The following is a 22,247-nucleotide window of genomic DNA, read 5'->3' as shown; positions in this document are numbered from 1 at the left end:
TCCCTCTTGCCAACAATGACTCCAAGCTGCAGCGGCAGGTGGCGCTGCAGTAAACTGGCGTGCTAAGCACCTCCGACCGTCATCACAACAAAAGGCACGTTTACGCCGCCATACGATACACTACCCTATTTCAGTACACCATACTATGAATAACTGGGAAAAACAGCTTGCCTCCAAGATTAAAGGGACCCTGAAACGATTTTGACGATTTTCTACAAACGTACTGAGTCGTTAGAGTAGGTCCTTCTGATCATTAATTGACACATCTAAGTGCTCCGCGTAAAGCGTGTAATTTATTATAAGGTTTTAAAAATGCACATCGCTGCCGATCGGAGCACGCTGCTCGGCGGAATTTTAAGCCGCCCCTACCCATATGACGAAAATCACCCATATGACGTCAGTGGGGCGAGCTATCCGATTGGCTGACCAGGGCGCGTGATCAATAATTTTTCCAACTTTATGGTAAACAAATGATCTTCGTAATAGTTGGAATGTTAGTTCATTTGTTTTTATAAACAGAAAGTGACATAAAGAGAATGCACAAGAACGACTTTTCAATACAATTAAGCACTTCCGGCACACAGCAAGTGTCGTCTGCTTGTGTTACAACGTACTCCATTTTGACGAGAGCTCCGCGGTCAGAGTCGGTCTCAGTCTTTTCGCGAGCACTATGATTCGACTTCGTTGCTTCGTGGACTGCAAACGTAGCGACTGGCAATATGTCAAGCTGCGACATCGTGTCTCTCTGCAAGGCAGCATACGAGCGAGCTGGCTGCTGCGCATCGGACTGCCGCTATCCGATCGGCGCCAGGGTTTGCGCGTTTGTGGCCGTCACTTTACACTGGAAAATTACTAACGGAATAGCGTTTCGCGAGTCCGGTATTAGGGCAAATGCAAGCGCAAGGGGACAGGGTCTCGCCGCTTGACTGACATCCCGTTAGGGATGAGCCATGGGATGAGCAGAATCGCAAATGCGAATGGTCTGCACGGTGCAGCCACCTGGTGGCACAGAGCTCAACCATACACAGTAGCAGTAGCGAAGTGTATTCTTCTTTGGCTGCTGGTGTGTATTTTTCGCAGAAGTGTAATCATCAACACTTTGTTTTTATAAATGTTTAAAATGTTTTACACTTGGTTAGAGCAATATTAGCGATTTGTTTGGCTGGTTAAGCACTGCGCCAACAAGTGGCTGGAGCGTGCAGACCGATCAGGCCGCACGTACGTCTACGCTAAAGTTCCTTCATCAGCTTGAGTTTATGCCTCCAGTCGTTTGCCGAAATGACCAGCTTGCCTGTTGTTACCGGAATACCAGACACGTTCGGCGCTACAACAGAATGCTCGCAACGCACGCTGCTTCGATAGCTCTCGCTTGGGGTCGACGGCCAAGCGGCTAGCGGAGATAGCCACCAAGCGGAGAGGTTTCACGCGGGCGGGGGCGGGCTCCAAAACAACCGGAAGTGGACGATGTGACGTCGCATCGTGACGCGAAACCAGTGAAGGCGGAGCTTAGCCCCGATCGCTCGGCGAACGAGTTGAGGAGGAAAAGCATGACTAGGGAGGAGGGTAACTTCTAATCACTTGAAGCTCCATTAATACGTAACGCTTCACTTAAATTGTGGTGTGAATGTTCTACTTAAGCTGTACCCTACGCGTCTACAAAATTTGTCCGAACCGTTTCAGGGGCCCTTTAAACGACGGAGTGGTTCATCGTCGCTTTATAGTATCGAAGGCCACGTAGTAGTAGTCATTGGCGATTTACTTTGTACTTCTCGCAAGTTTGTTAAAAGTGCGTCTAATTTTTCAAGTTTCACCTACTATATTACATTTCGCTATGCACATTACGATGTGCCGTCATCTCGTGTGTGCCATCTGCTTCTGACCTCCAAGATATCCACAATAAATGAAACAAGTCTTGGAGGCCATTTTCATTCATATCCCGACGTCTTTTCTTGCCGCAAGGGAGCGGAAGGTGGCGGAAGCGTCTTCTTATGCGCCTGTTTTTTGACTTCCGCTGGAAGCAGCAAGTGGCAGCCGCAACAGGGCATATGAACAGGGCCCCAGGGCCCCTTCGGCCGCTTTCGCAATGTTGTGGACGTTCCGTTCCTGTGACGTTTCTTGGCAATTGACGGCGTTCGTCCGTACGATTTATGCCGCGAAGCCTGTCGCGACAGCTGGTGGGCTGAACTTCACGCTCGAGGGCTCGACGTCCGAGCGGCATTGTTTAGTCGGCTCGAAAAACTGGGCATCGTGAGAAAGGTCACAACAGCCACCGGAGTTTGTGGAAGCAAAGTTGCGACTATGGTCGATTCTACCATACGTTGATCCGCAAAGGTATGTCTCCAGCAAACACCCGCAGTTTTCTGTGGCTGACAAGCCCTGCCGCCGGTTACACCTTCACTCGTGTTGTTTGCTGTCACGTCATTTTGGTTTCGTTCATTTAGCAGAGCGCATTGGCGTATTTCCCAAACCAGATGGTTATCTCATTTTATTTAGCATATCATTGGCATATTATGTCGCGTACATCGCTGTTTATTTTTCGCTCTTATTTATAAGTATTAGTCTGAAATACAACGGTCGCTTTTCGAAGGTGATTTATCACGGCCAAAGTCCTTGGCTAGCGCAGCTGTGTGTTTTCTGTTTAATAAAGAGAGCGAGAATTGCGGGCCACCGCCCCACTGCCTTGTTCAAAGGAAAGAGAATTCTCTTATGAGCATCTTTTACGAGTGATTAGGAGCGATCAAACGGAGCGTCACCCAGTTACGCGATTGATATCGCGTAAAGGAGTGTAGGAACGTCTTGAAGTTTTTCTGCTTTCGCTGTGAGTCACGCTGCTCAGCTGATTTGAGAAAGGAAGGGAGTCTGTGGCCTGCACGGAAAGCGCGTGACAACTACTGGGTGAGAGTCGTCGTCCCGCCGAGTGCTTGTTTCGTTTTATAGGCTGTGGCAAAAACAGGAAGTTTGTGCAAGCAGCAGAATACCTGTGGAACAACATTGTACAATCTGCATAATTTGATCTGCATAACATTTGCATCAAGTTAACGCGCTTGCCAACTTATCTGTCCGTCAGGCAGCTGTGCAGAAGCATAAGTTTACAAAAAAAAAAAAAAGAAATCGTTCGAGACAGCAGTGTTTTCCTTGCGAAACTATTGTTAGAAAAATGTTCTGCAAGCATTGGTTTGTTTTTGAAAGTATAGTAAAATGAAAGAATATATTTTTCTGACCGCGGTTTTTGGAGCCGATTTTCTGTAGGCGATGTGCAGTTTAACATTCCTCTTTTTTCCCACTGTCTGACCAGAATTAGACGTTGCAATTGCATATAGGGCCAGTTGCTTTATAGGCTGTCAAAAGCAAAATTCTGGATACCATAGCACAATGAATGTAAAGAAGATCAAATTTTCTCTACATCCTGGAATTTGTGTTGCAATTGTACTATAAACAACAATACACTCTTAGTATGTGTGGTTCAAAGCTGCAGCAAATCCATACTGCAAAAAAAATTTTTTTTTCACAGGGTCCACCATATTACTTTTTCTGCAGACTGTACATGAAGGGATGTAGCCATTCTGGCTGGAGGTGTTGTGTGAATTTGTCTTTGTTCAGTACTAACGTTATCTGCTCAACTTGTCTATACTTGTCTATATACAATGTGTCTATACATGTTTGCATAGCACCTTTCACCATGACAGTACTATAGTTATTAGTTGGGTGCCATGGTTCTGATATTTATTATACACACTTATGTTATATTTTTCAAAAAAAAAAAGTGCCTGCAATGCCTTACATCTGTTCATAATATCCTTTCTTTAGCAATCTGTCATCTTCACTTTGTGTTAGTAATTGCACTACTAGTGTGTGTGCTATGTTTCCTAAATTTTGATGTGTCCATGGCAAATTTTCGGAACACTTGTAACATGCCTTTTACTAGGAAATCATTACTTATTACACACACTTAAAGAAGTAGTTCGTTGTGTTTCTATATCATTCCTATTCCTTTTATTCTTTTTTTGTACCCGCCATAATAGCTTAGTGGCTATTGCATTTTGAAGTTGCAGGTTCGATTCCTGGCTGCGGCGGTCACATTTCCATAGGGCGCAAAATGCAAAAAACACTTGTGTACTTATATTTAGGTGCACATTAAAGAAACCCATGAGGTAAAAAATTTATCTGAAGCCCACCACTATGGCTTACTTCATATTCATATTGGGGTTTAAAACCCCAGAATTAAAAAATAATTTCCTATTCAATTTTTTCTTTTGCACTTGCAGATGTGGTAGCTTGAAGTTTTCTCATAGCATTCATACCACTAACTTAGAAAAAATGTGAAGTCACATTTGTAAACTTGTCTTTTGTGACACACTTAATTCAAAGACGGGACACCACAAGTGACATGTGATGCAGTAGTTGTGTAAAAAGTGATTTCATGTTATAACCAGTGATCTTTTAAAGGCAGCATTGGATATATGCATGTGCAGCTTAATGGTTAATGAGACCTCATTCATGCTTGTTAATCAGGTATGCATACCGGCTAGATTGAAGCCTATGGCCCAGCTGATGGTTACAGGCAGTACGGAGCTGCATGTATCGATGCTGAATAAGTGTGCTGGGAAACGCCAGAAGTATTCTCTTGGTTTGTTTCTCACCAAAGCATTATACATCTGTGAAAGAAGTCTGCTTGGCAACTATCTCTGCTATCATGCTATCCACTTATACTTGCTTCTGATATTTCTTATGGAAAGATAAAACACTTGAGTTTTGGGACTCTCGAGAAAGGTGATATAAGTTACTTTCTGGGAGCACGCGAAAAGCACTGGTTGCTGCACCCACATTTAATATCTGTATAGTGTGCAGAATGCAGTCATATATCATTATGAAGAATGTTTTTACCTTGGTCAAGTTATCTGCATCATCGTGTACTGCGATTATGATTAGGGAGCCAGAATAGGCAATGCTGTCGCTCTCTGTTAGCTTTTAGTATAATATCTCTGCCATAAAGGCTTCTCTGCAGTATTCTTACATTAACAAAGTTTTGAAAATTTGTGTTTATCATGTCGAGCTTGTAGATTTGCCAGGGTTGACATCTAGGCAAGGTTGCAATGCTCAAAAGGCTTGGACATCAGCATTGCTAATGTTGTGTTTGACATTGTTCTCTATGTGTTTTTTTTTTTGCGTCCCATTTACACATGAACTCTATGAGGCCAAAGTCTGGTTGAGCTTTAGTTCAGTGGCCCACACGTGCAGATGACACAACACATGTAGATGACATAATGTTCAGGTAGACAACATCCCTGGCATGTTTATAAAGCACTTGTGCAATATTGTGTAGCTGAGAGGGAGCAACAGTGGAAAGAAATCTGGTGTTTGTGTGCAGGTCGAGTCTACAGGTCAAACTGGCTGCATTTCAATAAAAGCCAGCCTGGGCATCCTCCAACAAAATGGAGTCGAATATATCAGCCATTACCTTCTATATTGAAGGTATGACTGATCAGTCAAGTGCTAGGACCATTCAAGGTGTGCTAGCCAGTCTCGAAGGAGTTAATACTGTCAGGGTATGTGGCTTACTCTCTTTCAAAGTCATGGATTCACTTGTGGGGCCGTGTGCATGCAAGTGCGCATGAGCGCCTCTGTATGTGTACAGATGTATTACCTGCACATGTGTAGTCTACAGCAGATTGGTTTTTGAGACACTAGCATGATAAAAGCATGCACACTTTAAAAGCACCTTCAATTACACACTGTTAGTGCTATTTTACGCTATCGTAAAGAGGCAACATCCCAAAAACATCAAAGACCGAACTGTTGCCTGATCTGTACTTTTCAAAACTAACAATAATATTTTTTAAAAAAGGGAAGCTGTTTAGCTAACCCTATTAAACCAATAATGTCTCTCTCTCTTTACTAATTTGCCACTTTGGTCATTTGGAGGGCTGTAGTGATGCAACTTAATTCATGTTAATATTTTGAGTGTATAATTTGCCATTTCAACTACTACTATGTAAATTGTCCCTTTGCTGTGTACCTCCTTCAGTGTTTGAGTTGTGCTGTTTGTGAGATTCGATAAGGGGAACATGTAAATTCACATTATTATTCTGTCCTTTCCTTTTTTTTTTGTCAGCTGCTGAAACGTAAATAAGACAATGCCTTGTTTCTTTTTCTGCATGGGACTCTGAATTCTGCACTACATTGTGATATTGTATATATGACATCATCTTTTTCTTTCTTCTTTCACCTTTTGTATTGTTCTAGCTTTATGGCAAAAAGGAAAGACATATTCTCATGCTATAGCTTGTGACAAAAAGGCCTTTTCAGGTTACTTTGTAGTAGTATAGAATGTTTGGGAACAATCTTAGCATCTACAAACCTAGCCACCAATCTTCATAAAAAAATAAAGAAAGTATACAGTAGGTGTTCAGTTGTTTACATCTTCATTTCTGACCTCCCAGCTGGCTCCATTTCATCAATCATGCGCATCTGTGCGCTCTACTTTTTTTAGACCAGCTGTTCACGCACTGAGGAGACCTTAGGTTATTGCCACATTTTATGAGCACAGCTGCCGTCTGTACTTCGCACTCTGCAAACAACTTTTGTCATATATGGTGCAGGTGGAACCCAAAGCAGGAATGGCTGCTGTGACGTACAAACTTGATGTGACATCTGAAACAAGCATCAGGAGGAAAATTGAAGACGCCGGCTACAGTATCAAGCCTGGCGACTTTCTGCAGCTTCAGGCCCCAGGCGGCGTTGCAGACTCTGCGCATTCCACATCTGTCTTCCAAGCAGAGAATGAAATACCATGCGACGTCTTTAAAAAACAGTTGGAGACAAAGCTCTGCCATCTTGTTTCCGGTGCCGTCGCAATCTTTGTGGTTCCTGGTATCAACGGGCCCCCCTTGGGTATTGTCAGCTTTAATCCCAGGAATATCTCAACGGAAATCATTGATCAAGAGGTTGGGATGACACGCCTGAGGCTGTCAACAACTCTCCTGAGTGTAAAGGGCATGACTTGCCAGTCGTGTGTTCGTAACATCGAGTCTCATGTGGGGCAGGAGCCTGGTGTGAAAGGTGTGAAGGTTTCACTCAAGGAGGAAAACGCGAGGTTTGTTTATGACGGTGAACTGCTGACTGCGGAGGCACTTGCTGAGAAGATAGAAGACATGGGTTTTGAGTGCAGTGTTCTGAACTCTGTGGCTCTCGATGCTGGCGGCCCAGAAGGGGCTATCAGGGAGGCATTGCAGCCCAAACCAGGTATGTCTCATCCAGTTGTGTATGCTTGTTTTTGGTGAACACTTGAAAGCAGCATGGACAGTTTGCCGCTTGTTGACACTTTAAGGAGGGTAAATAAGTGCTCAAAGCCATTCGGGGTTTCGCCATGTTTTCATCTCTGTAGCCCCCGCACATTTTACATTAATGTCGAGTCCCATGGTTGCAGATTTCTTTATTTTTTTCCCCATGCAGTTTTTACTTTATCTGTGTTCTCTGGGACTTGAGTTCAAAGTTAAGATTTCGTAGGAGCAGTGCTTAGACAAATCGCATGAAAAAGACACACTTCACCTGTGCTTCGTCGAAGCGCTGGTTCTACTAAATCTGAACTATGCTACACCAATGATCTAAAGTTTTTACCCTGCTGAGTTCAGAGTGCTACTACAGCTGATTTCGTGATACAATTGGTTTACAATAGTCATTAATGCAGTTATGCCGTTCGGAGAAGCAGCTTTGTTGCCTTCATCTTAAGTCTATTATTGTGACAAACAGTGTGGTGCACTTATAAAGGGAACATCTAATCAGTATTCAATCTAGTATAACTTTAACCTATTATCAACTTCACCAAAAACAGTGTTTATGGGATACGTAGACATCTAATCAGTATTCATTATAGCATAACTACATATCAACTTCACTGGAATAAGTGTTTAGGGACCTATATTGCTAAATAAATAGGAGTTTTCAAATAGTGCAATTTTTGTTTTATTGACTATGAATAGTTCAGAAAAAAGACCTATGAATAGAATATTTCCAATTTCTTAACAAAGTATAATATTAAAGGCTTAGTGAAGTCTGCTTGACAGAGGCTTATTTACATTATTTACATAATGTGATACATGTGATGATGTGAGCCATTGGATGTGAGGCCAACTGAGGAGTTTGTAAATAATAAACGACTTTCAATTGTATGAGGAACTATTACAATGACAGTAGTGGAACAAAGGAACAGCATGTCACCTTATGCACATAGTCAAGTGTTGTGTTTGTTGAAGGAGCTGAATGTAATACCACGCTACCAATACATATTAAAGATGAATGCGAACATGGTGAGGTATACCAAATAATTAATTGCTTTACTCAAATCAAGACAATGAATTTGTAGGGTGCCAAAGGCAAGGTATGCCTCTTTAATGGCTGGAAACTATTGTTCCAGTCAAAATAGGCCTTAGAGTCTAATTGGGTTTTTCAGTGGGTCTCAGTAGGTTCCGATTGGACTTCATTGGAGGTTCAATTGGTTCCATTTGGTATTACGACAGTTCCAATTGGACATCATTGGGGTTTGATATGCCAACCAGTCCGGATTGGACCCACTTGGAAGTCACTGGACGAGTAATCCTCTGAAACAACAATATAGTTGATAATATTATAGCATAATTATAATGTAAGTAGAGAAAATTAAAAAATAGATACAAATACACCTGTACTCACTAGTGCAAGAAGGACAGGTAAGTATGATGGATGAGGGGTCAGTTTTAAACACAAGACCACCAACTGTCATTAAGTAATTGCACAAATAACCTCTCGAACATCTTTTAGAGTCTAGTTGCATACAAGGTTCCCATAATTGAATAACTGCTGTGTGAGTAGCTTCCCAAAAACTCAAAATAAATGGTTGGCAAAAAAAAAAGATCAGAAGAAGGAAAGGAAAAGCTACTGGAGAACTTGTGTGCCATAGACACATGTAACAGGGTCATTGCAAAGAAAATATCCCCAGTAGTAGCATAAAAAATAAAAGTGCTACATGACCACACTGCCAAAAACACTATATGACAGACTACAACCAAACATCACAAATTGTCATGTAGGCCTTTGGCGAAAAACTGAAAGCAAAGCTTGCATTATCAATTTTGTTTATGCATTGCTCCAAAAACTTCTTTCACTTCTGATAATTAGCTATACTTTGTTTAGCAGATGGAGAACGATAACCAAACTTTAACAGTAGGATGCTGCAAAATGTTTGGTTAGTTTCGATTATTCAGTAATACCGAATACAGTGGGCTCTCATAAATGGAACCTTAAGGGACCAGGGAAATCGGTTCCGTTTATCAGGAGTACCATTTACTGAGAAATATTGCAGAGAGCACTGCATGAATACAAAACCAACCAACCGTGAGGAGGGTGTTTTATTTCAGCGGCAGTTCCGTCTAAGTTATTTCCGTTTATCGAGATTCCACTGTAGTTACTTTTCGAATATGAATAGTGTGCAATATTTGATTTGTATATATTATGTTCACCTGCCCCTAAATGTGAGTCTTCAAATCCTATATATATGTATTTCGGTGTGATCAATGAAGAGAAGCATTTAGCTTTTCGTGTAGTTAAACATCTGCCTTGGAGTTTTACCTATTCTTCTTGAACCACTTCACGAGCCAAATTTTCCTTGCATGTATAGCACCTGACAGAGATCTCTTATAGTAAAGTTATGAATGGTAGGTGTCATTGAAGAGAATTGCCATAGTATGTTCATACATGGGTAAGCTTCTCAAATGTAGTTTCTAGTTGTGTCCGTGTCATAGCAAGGTTAAGACCTTTCTAGAGTTTTTGTTTTCTCTGCCTTTTTTGTTCATGTTGGTACCAATGAGTCCATTTGAGAGATCAATTTAGTCCAACTGTGATCAAGAAACCTGTCAGTCCAATTAGAAATCCCAATGATACTTTTATCTTGCTGGAGTGCAGAACTGGCCTTGCCCCTCTCAACAGAGCAATAAATGGGGCTATTTGGTTCATTGTGATCTCTTTTAAGAACATGCTGATTTAAAAGCACTACATGAAGAAACAAGACAGAAACATAAGTTGACAGGACAAAAGTGCACCCATGTGTTCGCTCACAAACTGCTTCGTCGGGAGTAAGACTCCATTTGCATCTGTATTTCGCCTGTTTGTGTGCGAGAAGCTTTTTTATACGTGATATTTGAACAGGAACAGATATTCAACAACTTTGAATGACGATTGAATAGCAAGGACTATCTGATTCGTATTTGAAATTTGGATATTTTTACACCCCAAGCAAAAAACAATTGCCAAGGCCTTTTTGTCACAGATCAGCTATAATCAGTCCCAACATACTAACCTGGTGTTTCTTTTAACAGTGGAGCATACTTAGGGTACTTTGTTCTCGGGTTTTATATATTTTGAAATTCGGAAGAAGGAGGGGGGGGGGGGGGGTAAAAATGTTTTTTTTTTTTTTTAAAGAGGGGACACTGGGAAAAAATTTTGACTTTTGCTGTCCGGCAGCCCGAAATTTGGGATTTTTCTGGTAACTGTTGCAAACGATTAACACAAACCATAGTCTCCAGTTGAACACGAACCTTGTACTTAAAAAGGCAAAATCACTCATAGGAACTTGTAATGGCAAAGAAAGCTGCTAGCAAGTCATGTAACGAGCTCATCTATACAAATCCTTGTTTTCAAGAATTTTTAGGGCACTTAAAAGAAACCACATTAACGAAAACAGCAAATAGAGGCAGGTTTGGTAATACCTTTGTTCTCTGCTCTTCTTTGACGAAGGTATGAAGTGCAAAAATTAGTGTGCATGAGCATGCCTTGCAGGAGATTCTGTGCTTTCTCTTATCTTAAAAGCCCTTGTTGACATGCATTATCATACATTGGGAGAATTTCTGTCGCCATCCTAAACCTTTCCTACTTTTTGTCTTTGTGTGTTTTCATTGTGTTTTACTGGTTCCAATTATGTCATCTTGCAGCAAGATTAATAGAATACCAACCAGAGGAATCAGTCATCCCTTTTTTGGATCTAATGCAGTTATGTAAACATTCTCTCAATGGCACAGCTAAATGTTGGCACTGTGTTGATTCGTTTTCTAGCATATTCCCACCACTTATATGTATGCGGCATGTGAGAAATGTGACGCAATGCGGCGTGTGAGAGATGTGATGCAATGCGCCATTGTTGTATTCATGCAAACATGACTACCTATTAAAGAAGACAACAAGCTTTCATTCATTCAAGGCCGGCACGTATCATATTCAGGTACAATCATAGCTCTTTATAACGAAAGTGGATATAATCAAATCACAGATACCACAAGGTACATGAAAGTGCTCTTGGAATCTTTAAAGGATTTCATATTGCAATATACAGGAATTCATGCAGTAATGTATATTACTGCATGCAGAATTGTAACGATGTTAGTAAAACAAGGATATTTATTAAAGGCGAACTTGTGCCCACAAGTAAAAGTCACTGCGGTCGTGCAGAAATCCGCGGCAGTCGCGTTCTCAAACTGGGCTCGAACCGTCCTCTTCTCCTCGCATGACACCTCGTGCGCGTGGCGCATGCGAGCCGGGTCCAACTGGCTGCCCGTGCCACGAAGATCGCTGCCTGTTGTTGCTGAACACCACCACTGTACGGCGTGCACAGTGCCCAATGCAAAGGGCGCGCAACTTGAATGTCACGAAGTTTGTCGTGGCATTATCCCCCTCCTTACCGCATCGGCCCGATGCGTGAGAGGAAGTAAGGGTTCCTGTCGGCGCTCACTTTTTTTTTTTTTTTTTTTTGTTCATGACCTCTCCTGGTAGGGTTTCATGCGGACAACATGCACAACTTCCGTGGAGTTGCGCCGTCTTGGGCTCTCGTGTCCAGCGGATTTCACTTCGTAAGTGACGTCGCTTATACGACGAAGTATTTCGTAAGGGCCGAAGTATCGGCACAGAAGCTTTTCAGACAGTCCACGGCGTCGCACTGGGGTCCATACCCACACCTTGTCACCGGGCTGGTAATGAGCTTCACTACGGCGCTGGTTGTACCGGCTGGAGTCGATGCGTTGTTGGCGGCGTATTCGGTACCTTGCCATCTGTCGTGCCTCCTCGGCTCGTTGCAAGAAATCATCTAGGTCAGATGAGTTATGGTTTTCTTCATCTAACGGCAACATAGCATCCAAAGTTGTGGATACTGCTCGGCCGAATACAAGTTCAAACGGGGTGACTCGTGTTGTTTCCTGAACGGCCGTATTATATGCGAAGGTGATGTATGGCAAAATTTCGTCCCACAGCCTATGTTCAACGTCGACATACATCGAAAGCATGTCGGTCAGTGTTCTGTTAAGGCGTTCAGTTAACCTGTTTTTTGTCTGAGGGTGGTACGCCGTAGTTTTCCTATGATCAGTATGTGTCATTTGCAACAAGCATTTCATTAGGTCCGCAGTAAAGGCCGTTCCACGATCGGTAATAACAACTGTGGGAGCGCCATGCCTGAGCACGATATTGTGGACAAAGAATTTTGCAACTTCGACAGCCGTTGCATTGTACAGGGAATCAGTTTCTGCGTAACGGGTCAGATAGTCCGTGGCCACAACTATCCATTTTTTGCCTAAAGATGTTGGGAAGGGTCTAAGGAGGTCCATACCGACTTGTTGGAATGGGGCTTTTGGTGGCTCTATTGGCTGGAGGAGGCCGGCCGGTTTTACGGATGGAGTCTTGCGCCTTTGACACTCGCGACAAGTCTTGACGTAGTGCTGCACTGATGCTAATAACTTGGGCCAGTAGTATTTCAGACGAATCCTGGCGACTGTACGGCTCACGCCCATGTGTCCAGACGTCGGCTCATCGTGACATGCATGCAAAATTTCTTCTCGCATAGATATGGGTACGACAAGTAAAAACTTTGTCTCGCTGTTCTCGAAGTTTCTCTTGTAGAGGGCACTTCCTCGCAGACATTTCTGGTGGAGGTGCGGGGTATGAGTCGAAGCCCCACGAACGAAAGTCAGAGTAGCCCCGACAACCCGCGAGTCCATCCCGTGGAACTAACACCTGTACACCAGCGGACCAGCCGCCGTCTTCGAGGTGACTCGCCCGAATTCGGCCCTCTTCTCTTCTTGCCAAGAGAAACTCCCACAACGGACGCCTCCACAATGACTACCCAGGTAACACCGGCACAGCTAGTCGTAAGCCAACCTCGCAAGCCGCCAACATTCCATGGTGACTCGTTCGAAGACGTGGAAGATTGGTTGGACCTGTTCGAGAGAGTGGCGAGCTTTAATGAATGGAATGAAAGACAGAAGCTCTGTAACGTATATTTCGCGTTGGAAGACTTCGCAAGAACGTGGTATGAAAACCACGAACCCTCTTTGACCTCTTGGGAGGAATTTCGACGACAACTGCTAGCAACGTACGCCAGCACGAATCGTAAAGAAAAGGCGGAAATCGCACTTCAAGCCAGGAACCAGCTCACAAACAAGAACGTGGCGATGTACATCGAGGACATGTCCCGCCTGTTCAAGCGTGCTGATTCGACCCCATGAGTGAAGATAAGAAGCTGCGCCATCTCATGCGTGGAGTAAAGCAGGAACTCTTCGCAGTTCTCGTCCGCAACCCACTGCGCACGGTCGCCGAGTTCAGATGTGAAGCAACGACCATCGAAAAGACGCTGGAACAGCGGGCTCGGCAATACAACCGTGAGGCAAGCTGCGCACCTGTCCATGTCTTCCCTGGAGGCCTGCCAAACGACCTGGAAGCCCTGCGGGAGCCTGTCCGGTCAGTGATCAGGGAAGAGCTCAACAAGTTGCAGATACCTCAGGCTCCAGCTGCACTATCTATCGTCGACGTTGTCCGGGACGAACTCAGGAACGTCATACAGCCGACGCAGCGCACCCCAACGTACGCCGACGTACTCAGGCAACCCGCGGTACACAGTAGTGGAGCAGTTGCGACGACCGTTCCCTACCCGTCGACAGTATGCAGTGCACCTCGTCTGCTGAACACCACCACTGTACGGCGTGCACAGTGCCCAATGCAAAGGGCGCGCCGGTTAGATAACCGTTGGACCATTAGGGTGACAGAATGGGTACCAAGAGAAGGGAAACGCAGTCGAGGACAGCAGAAGACTAGGTGGAGGGATGAAATTAAGAAATTCGCGGACGCTAGTTGGAATCGGTTGGCGTAGGACAGGGGTAATTAGAGATCACAGGGAGAGGCCTTTGTCCTGCTGTGGACATAAAACAGGCTGCTGCTGCTGCTGATGATGATGACTCTACTAATAATAACATAGATACTGTATATCTTGACCATGTGCTTACAAAAGTTGAGCAGTGTTCATTCATGAGCAGTGTGATTTGGTAAGGCCTGCATTTATTATTATTCTGTATGAAAGGGCAAACTTTGGGGAGAAATCGGATTTAACATGATTTTCATAAGTTTAGTTTGGGGTGTAAAAATTGGAAATCGTCAAGTTCTACCTGGAAACGAAGTACCTTAGCCATACCATACTTTGTTGGCTTGTTTTCTAGTTTTAGTTGCAAAGCAAGACTCATAGGCTACTTTATCAGGGCTCTCCTGTGTCTCTTCACAGGATACTCTTGTGTTACTTCATATGTGCAGCTCCTGTTCCTGAACAGCCAGTGACATCTCTTGAGCCTTCTGGGAATAACAGAGAAGACCAGAGCACTTTCGAAGATGGAGAGAAGTGCTTCCTGAGAGTGACCGGCATGACCTGTTCATCTTGTGTTGCTGCCATAGAGAAGCAGCTATTCAAAGTGAAAGGTCAGCCATTCAATTACTTGGGAAGATGTTGCAGTATCCCATTTGTTTTGTTTCAACAGATTATTTAAACTTCATTGCACTTCAAACAGAAGTAACGGTTGTGTATTTTTCATCTGGCAGGTCATGGTTATTTATAGTTTATGGTCCATGTTCACGGTGAGACAACACTTGGTTAAGAAAGTAGAGCCTTTTGACCTCAGGCAGAGTTTTAATCATAATTAGTCAGTATGATTTACTTTTGGTGTTCCCAAGTGATCCTGTTAAATAAAAAGGTTTCTTAGCTTTATACAACTCTCTATATCAGCATTGTGACAGTACAAACCACCTGTGACATTGGACAAATTATTTTGAACAGTAGGCTCTGTATGTTGTCATCAGTTGCCAAAAAAGAAGAGGAGGGAGTAGGGGTTGGGTGGGAGCTTCTTAAATTCATGTTTAAGTTAACCCCTTATTGCATGTTGTATCATGTATGATACACATAGAACAACTTCTAGCATAGCAGAACCAAAAAGAAAGAAAATCTTGCATATTCACTCAGAATCTGTCCACTCTAGCATGGAATACATAGTGACTTTAGTACTGGAATTTATGTCTTAGTTAGTGTTCCTTTAAATGCGGTAAACATTCTTTATGGGTCAATATTGCGTGCACATTGTAATACAGTAGTACCAGAACTAAAAACACTGTCTCCATTTTTCAGTAACTGCAAAATGCTTGAGACAATTGAAAAGATCACACTTGATTTGTGTTTTTTTCAATCAATCAATCAATCAATCAATAAAATGAACTTTTATTTATTCATGAGAAATATGGGAGTGACGGAAAGAAAGCCACTATCTGCAGCTTGACAAGGCTCTGGCCCCCTACAAAGTCCAGCAGCAAGTGAGTTGCAGTACACTTCTAAATAAATGTGAATGGGAAACAACTAAACATACTTACTGAAAAAAGATACACTGACAAAAGATATACAAGTAACCTATAATTTACGCAAACGAAGAGCAGAATGGGTTTTAATTTGTCGTACAACGTGGGAATATCTGGAATACAGGATCAAAACGAATTACAAAACTGTGAAAGAAGAACAAACAAACATATACATAAAAAAGGAAAAAGGACATCTCGCAATATATAAGGTTGAAAAATCACTGTCGTATCGAGCATGTGAAATCTGAAACAAAAAGGGGCAACGAAAACAGTTTACCATTTGTTCTCACCACGGAAACTATATATATATATTAGAAAAAAAAAAACAGCCTTCGAGCAAGAAGGAGTAAGACAGTCATTGACAAATACATGCGCTACAAGTACAATTGATAGCGTTCTGCGACTGCTGCAATAAATAATACAGTGTTTCTGAAACTAAGCAAGCAGCAGGTGGAAAAATGGCTTGACGGGTATGTGAACTAAATCATATCTTGACCTGGTAAGAACAAATTCTGTCTCATATTTAAAATTCAAATGGTAGGTAATGCCTAGCATTGATAAAGCATAAAAAAAGCTTTTCAATTGAGTTCTGACAAATATAACTTATACCCCGCAGGGGCGTCTGTGTCAGCAGGCATTTGGCTTGTTGCGACACCACGCACCCGAGCACATGAGGGTTGGACCCTCCCGCATGTAGCCGTGCGCGGCTTAGCCGTGTCCGGGGAAAGGGGTATCCTGGGGGTTGAGTCGATGCCGGGTGTTTGAACCTTTAAGGCCCCCCGGCGGAGGCAACAGACCTCTTTGGCCTCTGCTTCACGTAGACGGCACCCCCGGACTACCCACCCGGGGGAAATTGGCAGTCGCCTCTTCCCGTCTCTCTCTCCTCAAACCTTCGTCTTTATCTCTCACTTTTTGATCTTTCCTGTCTTCTTCTCTCTTCCATTTACTTCCTTTCTCCAAGGCGGCAAGGGTTAACCTTGTGTGGCTATCCTACCTTGGGTACACCACATTTGGTTATAGTGACGGCGTACGGCTGGCGTCGTGCAGGCTTGAACACAAGCTCTGCCGCGTCCCCTCTTTGGGCTCCGTGGTGGGCAGTCAGTGCTGTTGCCGAACATACACATTTTCCTATGGCAGTGCAAGCCTCTGTTGTTTATCATCGGCGTCTGAAGAGATGCCGCACCGAAGTACCATTCCAATTTTTCTTTCGAAGCAATGCTCCATCTTTCCCTAAGTACTATGTAGTCCACAGCGAAACCAACATGCCAGTAAAAAAGCTCTCTCCATTCCTTGTAGCCAAATGCCTGAAAGATAAAATTGGACCAACATACAGAGCCTCCAAAATGTCTAGCAGGGAACTCCTCCTAGAACTGAATGATAAAGATCAAGCAGAGAAGCTCTCTGAACTTGCCAGTATTGGCGACGCGACAGGGACAGTTTCAGCCCACAGAACACTTAATACAAGCAGGGGAGTAATATCTGAAGAAGACTTTATTGGCTTAAGCGATGAGGAACTGTTGGAAGGTTTCCAGGAACAAAATGTTACTAAGGTACAAAGAATAGTAATTCGCAGAAACAACCAAGAAATCCCCACCAAACATGTTATACTCACCTTTGGAACAAGCGTAATGCCTACTTCACTCGATGCAGGTTATGTTAAAGTCAATGTGAGACCATATATCTCGAACCCCAGACGATGTTTCAATTGCCAAAGGTTCGGACATGCTTCACATGCATGCCGAGGACAAACAACTTGTGCTAAATGCAGCTCCTACAATCACCAATCTGAGAATTGCGCTTCTTCACCATTTTGTGTTAACTGCAAAGGAGACCATCCAGCCTACTCGCGGTCTTGCCCATGCTGGAAAAAGGAAAAGGAAATCATTGCACTAACTGCAAAAGAAAAAATTTCGTTCTTTGAAGCCAGAAAGCGGCTATCGTATCTTCCGCGAAGAAGTTATGCCAATGTGACGCAGGCAGGGGCAGCGTCACAGAGGCCTCCGGAGTCCTCCGAGCCCATGCGCAGTGGTGCCGCAGTGACTCCTCCCGCCCCCGTGGTGGAAGCAACCAGTACTGCTCCACCCTCTTCGAAGGCCCTGCAGACACCAGTCCCGCAGGGCCCTAAAATCAAACGAACTCCAAGGCCCGAGACACGTAGCTATTCAAGAAAAGTATAAAAACTACGTGGAATTTTACACTGACGGCTCTAAAACACAAGAATACGTAGGTGTAGGGATCATAGCGGAAAATGTTGAATATAGCGTTCGGATAAATAATTTTTCTTCATTCTTCACCGCTGAAGTTTATGCGATATGGACGGCAGTTAAAAAAATAACCACCAACAAGCAGATGAATGCCATCGTATATACCGATTCGTTGAGCGCACTCAGAGCTCTAAACCTAAACTCAGCTTCTGAACCCCTGCTTGGCGATATCCTAAACATGGTGGCTTATAATAAATACGGGAGAACCATATGATTCTGCTGAGTCCCAAGCCATGTTGGGATACCAGGGAATGAAGCAGCAGATAGATGCGCGTTCATGGCAGCACACGAAGGCATAACACAAACATTTCCATACAGAGACAGTATCTGAGCGATTCATAAGGCCTTGGCATCAAAGTGGCAACTAGAATGGGGCTCTTGCATAAATAACAAGTTACACACAATAAAACCCCTGCTTAGCGAGTGGAAGTCGTGCAGTCACCAGCAACGCTTCTATGAGGTGATCCTATGTACCTAGACTCCGAATCGAGCATACAGTACACACCTAAGACACAATTTCCTGCTTAAAAACGAAAACACACCAACTTGCGAGAAGTGCCATGAACCACTCACAGTAATGCACATTATTATGACATGTCCGCATATTGAAACACAGAGACAGAAGCTTTTACAGAATCTCTATAACTTACACATACCTTTACACCCCGGCTCAATACTCGGAGATGAACCGCTAGTGCCCTTCCCTGACTTGTTCAGATTTCTAAAAGAAACCGGTTTTTTATACAAACTCTAAAGTAATGCAGCTTTCGCTGCTTTATAACATTTGATTTTTAGATATCTTGTGGCTGGTGCAGCATGGCCTTAGTTGCTTTTGCACCATGAAACCCAAATTAACTAACTAAATATAACTTATAACCAGAAATTGATTTCATACTCAAAATGGTTCATATTTTGTGCTCTGTCAAACATAATTATAGTTTTAACCTCTAAGGAGCAGTTTTTTTTTTTTTTTACCTTCCAGTGGCATTCGGTGTGGTGGCTCGGTGGCTGTGGTGTTTTGCTGCTCAGCATGAGGTTGCAGGGTCAATTCCCGGTCATGGTGGCCACATTCAAATTGTGTCGAATGCAGAAAAAAAAATTTATGTACCTTTATTTAGCTGAATTTCTAAAACAAATTATAGCTGTTAAAATTACTGCGATACCCTCCACTTCTGTCACTACACAGCATTGGAACATTAAGCTTCTAAAACAAAAATACCCTCCTGGCAGGAGTGCCTTCAATTAGGCAAAGTTGCAGAATGTGTCCATAGGGAAGCATGTGCCTTGCACTTAGAGCTATTGCAAGGAGAAGTGTGGTGTCGGTCATGTGTGCCATTATAGGCATGGACACTTTGTCTTCTGCTGATGCAGTTGTGGACATTGCCACCGCTCATTTAGTATAAATTGCAAGCAAGACAGAAACTGGAAGGAGAGAAAGCAACAGTGTTCTTTTGGTTGGAGCACATGCCGAGCGTTCAATATTTTTGATGGCCTTTCTCATGTAAGCTACATTTTTTTTTTTCTTAACATTTTAAAGCCATTTGTCGACTCTTGGCCAACGTCGTGATGCATTAAACTGTTGGTTGCCGGCATTTAAAACAAGTTATACTTATCCTATCCTAGAGCTATTTGTCTGGCCCAGATCATAACTCGCTGCATCTAAGTTTGTTGTGAGTGGTTGTCACTGTTTGCAAGATTGGCACCACAGCTTTTTAGCCCTAAAAAAAAAGTGTTTCTCTGCTTCCTCGTAGTAACATCAAAATAGTGATGTGATTGATCATTTTTTCCTTAGTTTGGAAGTAGATCTGTGCTACTAAGTTAGGTAATGTCACTTGTGCCTGGTGGGTTGATAATGTAAAACAGAAAGTTGTTTATTAAAAGGTTTCTAGGCTGCTGGTTCTTTGAGACCCTAGCATGTTGTCATATTTTGTGCTGAAGTTTATGTGCAGTCACTCAGGAAAGCAATTTGCCGTAGCTGTGTTTGAATATTATACCCTAAAGCTTGTGCTGCGAAATGTAGGTAGCTGCACTGGCTTTCTTGCTATTGTTGCTGTGTTTGTTGTGTGTCTGAGTGTGTCAATCACATTGCATGGGATTTGTAGCCGAAAGTCGCGCAACATACTGATTTTCACAGAGAGACTTATGTCGGCCGGCTGTACATGGTGGTACTAAATTGTGTTACACAACCCTGATGGCCATATTGATTTGCGGATTGTCTTCTGGTATCAAACACTGTCTGCATTGTCTTTCAGGAGTAAAATTTGCTCTGGTTGCCCTGTTGGCTCAGAAGGCAGAAGTCAGGTTTGACCCAGCACTAGTCCAACCTAATCAACTGGCAGAGCTGATCAATGACTTGGGATTTGAAGCATCTGTCCTGGAGGAATTGCACACTCTGCATGGTGAAGCTGAACTTGTGGTGCGTAGTTTTGTGCCATTTCATCCTTGAGGATGTGCCACAATTAAAGGGACTGTCTCTCATGCCAGCTGCTATGGCCAGAGTTGTAATGTGCTCTGGCTTAGGTGTAGCATACCACTTGAGATTGTGCAAAGGCTTGAGCACCCTCATACCCACCTTGCCACATTCTGGTTTATCTGTTGTTGCATACCCATGTGATGCAATGTTGGAATGAATGAACACAAACTGGTCTTGACTAGATGCCAGGTACACCACTTGGATGTAAGGAAAAAAACGAATACTATTAGAAATTAGCCCAGTTACACATCATTGCTGTTGCCAGTAGAAACAAACAAGGACTAAGAGGAAGAAACGCAGATGAGGTGAAGACTTAGTTTCATCTGCTTTCTTTCACTTGTGCTTGCTTGTTAAAACTGCTTGCCATAATGAAAATGTCCCTTCATCAAGTAATATGAAACAGATTTAAGGGCCTCCCTTTGTCATTTGCACTATTCTTGGAGGGCAGACCTAGTAAAAGGACAACTGAAATTATTTTAATGCTTGATCTCAGGTAAATGCCACAGTGGGTTGGAAGCCAACATCAGAAGTGAGAATCAAAGTGCTTCTTTGGCATAATGAGAGATGAGTTGACTCTCTCCTTTCAGGAGCAATATATTTGAATGTCTGTGTGAAATTATTAGCTTTCACCATAACCTTGAAAAAGAAGCTTAGGTGCTTAAAGAATTGTCATTATATTGTACAGTGGGTATTTTGTTATCTGTCTTCTGAATCTGTGCCTGAAGGTTTTTTCCCCCCTTTTAAGCACCTTTTTTCCTTTTTTTTTGCATTCTATCAAGGTTTTCTTGACGAATAACTTGTGCAAATACGCGGATGGAAATAGCTAGCAAACTGCGTGGCGACGATCTTTGCCAACATGCTCCCGCGCGGTAGCACTCTCCCCATCCATGATGGTGCGGGTTCTGAATTATTGGTGGCGGTGCGGATTTCAGTGTGAATTAGCGAGATGTGCCACATATTTCATTTAATGCATTGTTGGACAGACCGCGGCAGCTACATCGAATTATCCGAAATTTCTAATTAACGAGTTGTGAATTAACAAGCTTTTACTGTAAATAATATAGAGTTTTAGAATAGGGGCCCCAAAGAGCTTTGCGGGTGTTAGTGTTGGGGCACACAGGAGTGCAGAGTTTCAGAACAGGACTTTGCGTTTGCGAATAGTGTCTTGCGCTGACAGCGCCACTACGGCGTCAAAGAAAAAGTGTTAGAAATAATTAATTAAAATATACCATTTTTTGATAAGAATTGTAATTTTGACCTTTTGTGTATTTGCGTTTAACTACAATTTAGAGGTTATTCTGAAAGCAGCAAACAATTAGTGGCGCTCAGTTTTGAGTAACCAATGTGCCTTCACCAGCCAAGCTAAGCCATGTTAGGCCTACGAGCCATAAAATCCACAATCAAATTTGGAATCAGCGGCGTCTTATGAACCAATCTTCATAACACAAACTAGTTGAGAGAAAGCACTAACCGCAGTCACTTCTTCTAGCTTGCAAACTTCACGCGTTGCCACGAATTGAACCCACTTTGGTGCTAGGTTAGAGCCGTCACTTTGATGGGTGCCGCTTTGTTTGTTTATGCAAATCTCTTAGGGCGATTTTTGGGGCTCCCACTAAATCAGTGAAATAGCATGCCCAATGCGAAACCCAAATGCAGCTTGCGTCTCGCTCATGCGCAGTGGCTTCGACGCTATTTCTTTGGGGCCCCAAAACGTTTGGGGCCCATATTCTAAAACTCTCCAATATAGACATTGAATGTGTAGTAACACTGAAATGGCACAATGTGGTTAAAACACAAACTTTTAACTGCACTACACAATACATATGCAGTAT

The 22,247-nt window shown here is 43.1% G+C and overlaps 1 protein-coding gene across 1 annotated transcript in view; it reads left to right on the top strand.

Annotated features, from left to right (window-relative positions):
• Nucleotides 1-2,036: 2,036 nt before the first annotated feature.
• The window catches only part of LOC126535792 (copper-transporting ATPase 1-like), a 69,616-nt gene continuing 49,405 nt past the window's right edge, over nt 2,037-22,247 (top strand). The window contains exons 1-5 of the mRNA XM_050182598.3: nt 2,037-2,331; nt 5,369-5,546; nt 6,600-7,242; nt 14,593-14,754; nt 20,195-20,358. Of these exons, the coding sequence (XP_050038555.1) occupies nt 5,433-5,546; nt 6,600-7,242; nt 14,593-14,754; nt 20,195-20,358 (1,083 nt within the window). The 5' untranslated portion in view covers nt 2,037-2,331; nt 5,369-5,432. The remainder of the gene's footprint in view (nt 2,332-5,368; nt 5,547-6,599; nt 7,243-14,592; nt 14,755-20,194; nt 20,359-22,247) is intronic.

Source organism: Dermacentor andersoni, chromosome 4 (genome assembly GCF_023375885.2).
Source record: "Dermacentor andersoni chromosome 4, qqDerAnde1_hic_scaffold, whole genome shotgun sequence".
Classification (NCBI taxonomy): domain Eukaryota; kingdom Metazoa; phylum Arthropoda; class Arachnida; order Ixodida; family Ixodidae; genus Dermacentor; species Dermacentor andersoni.
Note: the sequence above shows the minus strand (reverse complement) of the source record. Positions and strands in the feature narration are given on the sequence as shown.